Source organism: Tupaia chinensis, unplaced genomic scaffold (genome assembly GCF_000334495.1).
Source record: "Tupaia chinensis unplaced genomic scaffold, TupChi_1.0 Scaffold148004_1, whole genome shotgun sequence".
NCBI lineage: Eukaryota > Metazoa > Chordata > Mammalia > Scandentia > Tupaiidae > Tupaia > Tupaia belangeri.
In genome coordinates this window covers 325,266-334,210 of record NW_006207854.1, presented here as the reverse complement: position 1 = coordinate 334,210, position 8,945 = coordinate 325,266, and the positions used below count along the sequence as shown (strand labels likewise).

The 8,945-nt window shown below is 54.9% G+C and overlaps 1 protein-coding gene across 1 annotated transcript in view; it reads left to right on the top strand.

Moving 5' to 3' along the window:
• Nucleotides 1-8: 8 nt before the first annotated feature.
• GFAP (glial fibrillary acidic protein) overlaps nt 9-8,945 on the top strand; it is a 10,953-nt gene continuing 2,016 nt past the window's right edge. Inside the window, exons 1-8 of the mRNA XM_006170025.2 lie at nt 9-377; nt 1,483-1,543; nt 1,733-1,828; nt 2,745-2,906; nt 4,026-4,151; nt 4,385-4,605; nt 6,136-6,179; nt 7,901-7,986. Of these exons, the coding sequence (XP_006170087.2) occupies nt 40-377; nt 1,483-1,543; nt 1,733-1,828; nt 2,745-2,906; nt 4,026-4,151; nt 4,385-4,605; nt 6,136-6,179; nt 7,901-7,986 (1,134 nt within the window). The 5' untranslated portion in view covers nt 9-39. The remainder of the gene's footprint in view (nt 378-1,482; nt 1,544-1,732; nt 1,829-2,744; nt 2,907-4,025; nt 4,152-4,384; nt 4,606-6,135; nt 6,180-7,900; nt 7,987-8,945) is intronic.

Sequence of the window (8,945 nt, the reverse complement as noted above, 5' to 3'; positions counted from 1 at the left end):
CCCCGCCGGGGCCCTGCCCCCCGCCTCTCCCTGGCTCGAATGTCTCCTCCACTGCCGGCCCGGGTGGACTTCTCCCTGGCCGGGGCACTGAACGCTGGCTTCAAGGAGACCCGGGCAAGTGAGCGGGCAGAGATGATGGAGCTCAACGACCGCTTTGCCAGCTACATCGAGAAGGTTCGCTTCCTGGAACAGCAAAACAAGGCACTGGCTGCCGAGCTGAACCAGCTGCGGGCCAAGGAGCCCACCAAGCTGGCTGATGTCTACCAAGCGGAGCTGCGTGAACTGCGGCTACGTCTAGATCAGCTCACGGCCAACAGCGCCCGGCTCGAGGTCGAGAGAGACAACCTGGCACAGGACCTGACCACTTTGAGGCAGAAGTGAGCAGGGGGACAGGGAAGATGGCCTGCGGGGCTCAGACAGGGCCCCTGCCTCCCTGCTCCCTGGGCTTTCTCACTTCCGGTAGGGGAGGGCTAACCTTGCTCCCCAACATGATGGGAGGGACAAGAGGAGGCCCAGGGCCTCAGGAACCTGATTCTCAGACACCTCCTGCTGGGAGCAGGGGCACTCTAGGCACCTCCCCACCATTTCAGGAAAGCTGTGTGGGGAGCAGTGAAGGACCCCAGCAGGCAGGGTCTTTGTGTTTCACTCACGGCCGGGCCCTGTGACTGCGAGCAGGGAGCTCACCTATTCTGAGCCTTGGTCTGCAGAAGGTTGGTGTCTGAGGAAGACTGAGCTCTGGGGGAAGAGCAGGCAGGACTGGGTTCAGAGCACAGGTGGCTGCCTGACAGCAGCTATGGCCCTAGTCGCATCATTTTGACTTGCACAGCCATGAAGGACAGATGAACATAAAATCCTATTCAAAAGGCAGTTACCAGGGACCAGCAGGTGGCATGATGGCTATGTCACTGGACTTCCATATAGTCGACCCCAGACTCAGCAGCTTAAAATTCATGCCGGGTGCATGTGCGTGCATGCCCAAGATCCCAAGAGGAGAATGGAGGAGAAGGGATTGCAGCGTGGCTATCTGCTCTGGGGCGGTGATTTCTCGCTTTCTGTCTCTCTGAACTCTGTTTCTCCTGTGAGCACACGTGCTCTATAGCAAAAATCTCCCTTAAAAAAAAGGCAGTTGCCCATACCTGGGTATGGTGTTTTGCTGAGTTGGCAGGGTGTGCATGTGTGCCCTCAAGCACAGCGGACGTGTGTGTTTGTGTGCAGCAGTGAGTGTGCACTGGTGCATGTGCTCGTGTATGCAGGAGCAAGTGCACCCACCTTAAGGCACCTTGGTAGTGACTTTCGGCCAAAGCTTTTGTCTGCTCCGTCTCCCAGCCAAGGCCTCTGTCTATGACCCCTCTGACCCTCACTCCTCCTGCCACTCCACTGGTCCTGGGGAGTCTCTGCAGCAGCCACTTCCAGGGAGACTGAGGCAGAGACCCAAAGGTCTTCCAGAAGAGCCTGGACCCAGGAATGTGTGTCTCCACCCAGGCTTCAAGATGAAACCAACCTCAGGATGGAGGCTGAGAACAACCTGGCTGCCTACAGACAGGTCAGAGAAGTGAAGGGAGGGGTAGGGAAGAGGGGAGAAGGGTTGATGGCAACTCCCACAAACAGCTCCCAAGCTCAGCCCTGCAGAGCAATAAGCTGCCCCTAAGAAGGAGAGGTATGGCAAGGCTGGGGAATGGGGAAGAGGAAGAGTCTGGGGTCAGAGTAGCCCTTTGTCCCCTCCCCACTCCAGGAGGCAGATGAAGCCACCCTGGCCCGTCTGGATCTGGAGAGGAAGACTGAGTCACTGGAGGAGGAGATCCAATTCTTGAGGAAGATCCATGAGGAGGTGAGGCCGGGGCAGGGGGAGAAAAGTCCAACATAGAGCTTGCAACTGAGAGAAGACAGAGACGCAGAGAGAGAGATACTCAGAGAGAGGAGAGAAGTAGAGACTGGCTGACAGAGAGAGAAAATGAGAGAAGAGAGTGTCTTTACACCCTGGTAAAAGCACACATTCACCCTCCGTTTACTGAAGTACAACGGGCCTTGCTGCCTCGCTTTATTTTCTGCACAGCAACCCTGTGAATTGGGAGCCTTACAGTATCGCTTCCTTTTCATAGAGGTCACTGAAGCCCAGAGAGATTGAAGTGTGTGCTAAAGTCACACAGTTCGTTTCTCTTCTTTTAGAGAGATTTTTGCTATAGGGCACACACCAGAGAGAGACAGAAAGCAAGAAATCACCCCTCAGGGCAGGTGGCCGCACTGCGATCCCTTCTCCTTCACTCTCCTCTTGGGATTTTGGACACACATGCACAAGCACTCAGCGTGAGTTTCAAGCCTCCAGGTCCGAGGCTAGAACCGTGGTCGACCATGTGGGAGTCCAGCAATGTAACCATTATGCCATCTGCTGGTCCCCCACAGTTAGTCTCTTGACTCTATCCCCATTCATTAAAAAATGATCTCACTGAGCTGTGATCTCAGATCCGAGATTCAGAATCTGTGAGCCCATGAAACCTGCAGACGCAGAGCATGGCCACCCACAGTCTCTCTCCCATGAGAATGCAGGCACATGTTCAACACCCGGCTCCTCCTCTGCAGCCCTGGGAGGAGGATGCCATGAGGCCTCCTCAGCCTGGGCCCTACCACTTCCTCCCCAAGGGCTGCCCAGCTCCCTTAGCCAATGCCATGCTGAGGGCCAGGCTGAAGAGGGCGAGATGCCGAGGGAGAGCCCTGAGCCCAGTACCTGTCTCTCACACCCTGGCCAGGAGGTGAGGGAGCTCCAGGAGCAGCTGGCCCGACAGCAGGTCCATGTGGAGCTGGACGTGGCGAAGCCAGACCTCACGGCAGCCCTGAGAGAGATCCGCACGCAGTACGAGGCAATGGCGTCCAGCAACATGCACGAGGCAGAGGAGTGGTACCGATCCAAGGTAGCCTACCGTGGACCTGCGTGCCTCCGCCAGGCAGCCCTCCTTACTCCACACAAGAGAATCGGGGATGGAGAGTAGAAGAAACTGGAAGAGTATCCTCTGGGTGACTAACCTTTACCAGAGAAGTGAGATAACCTTCCCAGGGTCACGCGGGCAGCCAGTACTGCTTCCAAAAGTACAGTTGTGAATACTACTCCTACCATGTTTGACCAGGCTCTGTGCTCTGCATGGATTATCTTACTATGAAGTAGGCACTGTTCTCTGATAGTTGAGAGAATGGAAGCCCAGAGAGGTTAACTAATTTGCCCAAGTCACAGCTCCTACGTGGAAGAGTTGGATTTCCAGCCCCAGCCCCTCTCAGGGGAAGCCTGTATTCTATGCCTCTGCCAGTTTATGCCCTAGATTATTGAGCATCTACCGTAGCAGGTACCTTCAAAGACACAGAGAAGCTTCTGACCGGGGTATGTGATGTGCACCCAACCATGGTGCCCATAGAGGACACCACCGGGCAGAGTTTATATGCAGTGTGGGAACCAGGAAAGGCGTCACAAAAGTGGGGGCTCTTGGGCTTGAGCTAGGCTGTACTGGCAGGTTATGGCCATGGAGAGAGGAGGGGTGAGGCCAGTGGAGGACAGAGCCTGCAGAGAGGTTTGCAGGCAGAGAAGCTCAGAGATGGAGGCCCAGAGTGCCAATCTGAAAAGTGCGGGCAGCAGAAGCCAGTGACCATCTTGAGCAGGGTCCAGCCTGGTAGAGGCATGAGGGCTTCCTTGCACTCTGAGGAAGGAAGGGCTATTACAGAACTCACTGCCCCTGGTGAGGAAGGACAAGGTTCAGTCTGGCTGATAGAGCTGCCTGTGTAGAAGGTTCTGGTTTCTGCTGCACTGTTCACTTATTCATTCACTCACTGGGCACCGTGGTAGGTGCCGAGGCCCAGCAGTGGCGACCCTGTGCCCTGGGTCACAGTCCCTGGGAATAATCCTGGCCCGGGTCAACGTCCTGGGTGGTAAGCTGGGTTCCTGCCCACCTCCTCGATTTCCCAAAGTCCATGCCAGCATGCGGACCCATAGCTCCTCAAAACGTGTCCCAGCCCACTCTCAGCCGAGGCCCTCCCCCATGTAGTTTGCAGACCTGACCGATGCTGCTGCCCGCAACGCAGAGCTGCTCCGCCAGGCCAAGCACGAGGCCAATGACTACCGGCGCCAGCTCCAAGCCTTGACCTGCGACCTGGAGTCCTTGCGCGGCACGGTGAGTGTGGGCCAGGCCGGGACGCGAACTGAGGCTGGCGTGCGGAGGGAATCTGCCACCCCAGAAGATGCTGGAAGATAAAGGCCAGGGACAGGACCCAAGGCTGAGGGTGAGGGCTCTGTCAAGTTATTCGGGGCTGAAGGCGGAGGTTGCAAAGCCTCTCTGGGTCTGGACCGGGTCGAGCGCCAGGCGGCTTGGCGGGCCCCGAGGGACCGGCCGGCTCCATTACACAGAACGAGTCCCTGGAGAGGCAGATGCGCGAGCAGGAGGAGCGCCACGCGCGGGAGGCGGCGAGTTACCAGGAGGCGCTGGCCCGACTGGAGGAAGAGGGACAGAGCCTCAAGGATGAGATGGCCCGCCACCTGCAGGAATACCAAGAGCTGCTCAATGTCAAGCTGGCCCTGGACATCGAGATCGCCACCTACAGGAAGTTGCTGGAGGGCGAGGAGAACCGGTGAGCCTAGGAATTCTCCCTGCGGGCCCTCCACCGGTCGGTCTTGCGCACCCAGGGACTGAGCCTTGTTCAGGCTTGAGTCTAACACCCAGCGCTCAGCACAGAACCCGCCTACCACACAGCAGGCATTCAAGAACTGTCTAATAGAGGGAACCAACAGTTAGCGTAATGGCTATGTCGCTGGACTCCCATGTAGTCGACCGCAGTTTGCGTCCTGGACCCGGTGGCTTAAAACTCACGCCGGGCGCTTGTGCGTGCGTGCCCAAGATCCCGAGAGGAGAATGGAGGAGAAGGGATTGCGGCGTGGCCATCCCCCCTGGGGGGTGGTTTCTCGCTTTCTGTCTCTCTGTCTCTCTCTGTCTGGAGAGCGCAAGCGCCCTATAGCAAAAACCTCTAAAAAAAAGAACTGTCTAGTGGAGACCAGCAGATAGTGTAATGGTTACGAAGTCAGACTCTCACAGGGCTGGCCGCAGTTAGATCACACACCCATCACAGACCCAGCAGCTTGAAACTCACGCAGCTGCGTGTGCGTGGGTGCCCAAAATGCCGAGAGAAGAATGGAGGAGAAGGGATTGAAGCGTAGCCATCCCCCCTGGTGTGTGTGTGTGTGTGTGGGGGGAGTGATTTCTCGCTTTTGTTTCTGTCTCTCAAAATCTTTTTTTTTTTTTAAAAAAAAGGACCGGCAGGTGGAGTGGTGGTTAAGGCGGCTGACTGTGGTTCAAGTCATGGACTTGTCAGCTTGCTTTGTCACTTTCCTTCTCTCTCTTTCTTTCTCTCTCTCTCTGGTCAACTCCAAAAAAATAAAAATAAATAAAATAAAATAATGACAATGAATATCATAAAAATAAAATGTCTGATGAATGAGCTCAACCAATATTGATTAGGTCCCAAAGCCAAGGACTTGGGTCACCCTACAAACTGAGAGGCTCATTCCTCACATACCCCAACAAAGACTAGACTTTTTTTTTTGGAGAGGTTTTTGCTGTAGGGTGCATGCACTTGCCAGGTAAACAGAGAGAGACAGAAAGAGAGAAAGCACTCGCCAGAGGGGATGGTCACGCCACAATCCCCTCTCCTCCATTCTCCTCTTGGGATCTTGGGCACGCATGCACACGCGCCAGCGTGAGTTTAAGCCACCAGGTCCGGGACTCGAACTATGGTCGACTACATGGGAGTCCAGTGACATAGCCATTACACCAACTGCTGTTCCCGATACTGGACTTCTTTTCACTTGACTGATCTCCTCTACCTCTTTGGAACTTGCTTCCCCACTTTCCTCTCTCCTCTACCATGTTCCAAGCCTCTGCTCTCCTTGGGGTAGAGATGTCCCCCTCAAAGGAAACACCCAAGCCTCTTAAAGATGTTTGAGGCCACAGAGTGTGTCTTGGCTACTGGGGAAAGCTAGGAGATGGGTTATGCTGTCCTGACCAGGAAAAGAAACTCACGGTTCCCATGAATAACCCAGCCCAGAGCCTAGCCCATGATGTCATGGGACAGTCTGGCCATCCCTGTCCCTCTGCTTTCTTTCAGCATCACTATCCCTGTGCAGACCTTCTCCAACCTGCAGATCCGAGGTCAGTAGAGCAAGGGATGGTGGGAGGATGTTGGATTCTTGCCCCTCACCCAGGCCAATGGGCTCCTTTGGCCTGGGGCTGAGAACCATAGCAGAAGGGCCCAGGCTTTCCTTGGGGGCCTTTACGTTTCACTGCAAAACTCCCAGCCAGAACACACTGTCCCAGGCACTTCCAGTAGGGCTGCAACCACTCCTGTCCTGCTCTACCCTGTGCTCCACCCCCTGCCTCCCTGCACCCCATCCCACTGCAAAATTGGGTGAGGTGTCCGCCTCTGCCCTGTCTGCAGATCCCTAAGCCAGCTTTCCCCACCTGAGTGTTTATGTTTTTTTGTTTGTTTATTTTTAACTGCTTGTCACTACAGGGGGCAAAAGCACCAGAGAAGGGGAAGGTTACAAGGTCACAAGACATCTCAAAAGCTTCTCAATACAAGTTATACCAATACAGGCTCAGCAGATTGTAAACGGAGCCCCGGCTCTCGGTTAGCTGCCTGCCTCTCAGTCACAGCGCTTTTCTCAGCCTGCCGGGGAGTGAGCCGCACCAAGCCCATTTCACCAGGCCTCTTGGGCTCCCTCCTCCCAGGTTTCCCTTAGTGGACTGGGACAGTGTCATTTTCCCAGGACCTGCACAGGGTAAATGGAGGCTAAACTCACAGAGCTGGTTAGGGCTCAAAGTGGTATCTCTTTGGGTGCTCAGATGAGATGCACTGGGGCAAACACCAGCCTCTTGCTACTGGGAGGGCCCCTTGGGTCTTGCTGGGCCTGGTGGCCAGAATCTCTGCAAGATTCATTTGTCCTGGAGGCTCGGCTACTCAGCTCAGTGCTGATTCAGCCCAGAGGATTATTTCCCTCTGGATGGCTGCTCTGGTAATGAATAAAGCTTCATGTTCCTTACCCTTAATTTTAAATATTAGTGAGCATGATGCGTTATATTGTTCTCTCTGGTGTGTGTGTGTGGGGGGGGAACTAAGTTACTTTTTACTTGTAATATGGTCCTCAAATGATTCTTGCTGAAAGAAAGGAATTCCTTTCCTTTGGGGCTAGAATATTTAGGGACACTGGATAGGCATATCCCAGGTTAATTCAGCATCAGAAGGGTTAACCAGGCTGACCAGGTAGAGGTAATACTGCCCAGTACTAAACAACCAAGGGTCACGAGGACATGGATAAGTGGCATGGAAAAGGAGGACAAGGGAAGAAGGGACAGGGGCCTGCACTGAGCACTAGTATATGCCGTTTGCTTAACATACACCATTTTAATTAGCGGACTCCTCACTCCCATCGACAGAAGCAAGCACCATCACCCCCATTTTGCAGATGAGGAGATGAAGGCTGAGAGAAATCCATTACCTCGCCCACAGTCACGTGACTGGCTAGTGACTGACCGGGGCTTGAGCTTGGTCTGCCTGATTTCAAAGCTCCTGTGTCCTTCCTTGGTGCAGCGCTGGGTTGTCACAAAGCCAGGTGCCAGGCAAGGGCTTGCAGAGGGACTGAAATGAAGCCAGGCTAGATAGCAGATCAGAGCTCTGGACATGGCAGCCAGGACCTGCCCAGCACTGCGGGGATATGAGGGTCTCCAGCCCCTTTGGGGGGGCACAGGCCTCCCTGCCAGGCTGGATAGGCTGTTACACTCACAATTGGGGTGAGGGATGAGGAAACTGGGGTGGGAGAGGATATCTAGTGCCCTGAGAGCCCATGGGAGGCCTCCTCTCCTTGCACCTGCAGAAACCAGCCTGGACACCAAGTCCGTGTCAGAAGGTCACCTCAAAAGGAACATCGTGGTGAAGACCGTGGAAATGCGGGATGGAGAGGTGAGGAGGGATGCTAGCCCACTCAGACCCTGCCTGCCCCCAGGGTTCGTGAGCCTGGGCTGGAAAACCTGGGATCAGCACATAGAAGCTCCTCCATAACCCCCAGGAGCTACTCGGGGAACTCTGGGAGTGGGGAAGGAAGCTGAATGCAATGCAAAGCCTTCCTTGGCAGTTCTAAGGGAAGCCTGGGTACCTTGGCTACTAGATGGGGTCCTCACTCAGGCTCTCTCCTTTTCTCACCCTCAGGCCCAGGCCCCCAGTGCCAGGCCTATAGGAGAGAGAAAGAGAACGACAGATAGCAGCTTTGACTCCCAACTCGGCTGGACAGTGGAGGAGAGGGGAGGTTTTCCGCTTTTTAGCCTAGTAAAAAGAAACTGCCAGGGAGAGCCAGTGGTGGTTAAAGCGACTGAATCTCACATGGCCAACCGAGCAGTTGGAGTCCTGGACCCAGTGGCTTGAGAAACACGCTGGGTGCAATTGTGCACATGCCCAAAATCCCCAAAGGAGAAATAGAAGAGAGGGGATTGCGGCATGACTATCCCCCATGGAGGTGCTTTCTCTGTCTCCCCCCACCCCTTATCTCTCTGCTGAGTGCAGGAGCACCTCCGGGAAAATTTTTTTAACAAGAGAAGGAGCTAATCTGACACCATCGGCTTACCATGTACCAGACATGGTGCTAAATGCCATAGGGTGCGTGCACTCACAGGAGAGGAGAGACAGAGAGACGGAAAGTGAGAAATCACCCCCTAGCAGGGCTGGCCATGCTGCCATCCAGTCCTCTTCTTCTCCATTCTCCCCTCAGGATTTCGGGCATGCATGCACATGCACCTGGCATGACTTTTCTTTTAAGAATTATTTTATTGGGAACCAGCAGTTAGTGTAATAGCTATGTTGCTGGACTCCCACGTAGTCGACCACAGTTCACGTCCCGGACCTGGTGGCTTGAAACTCATGCCGGG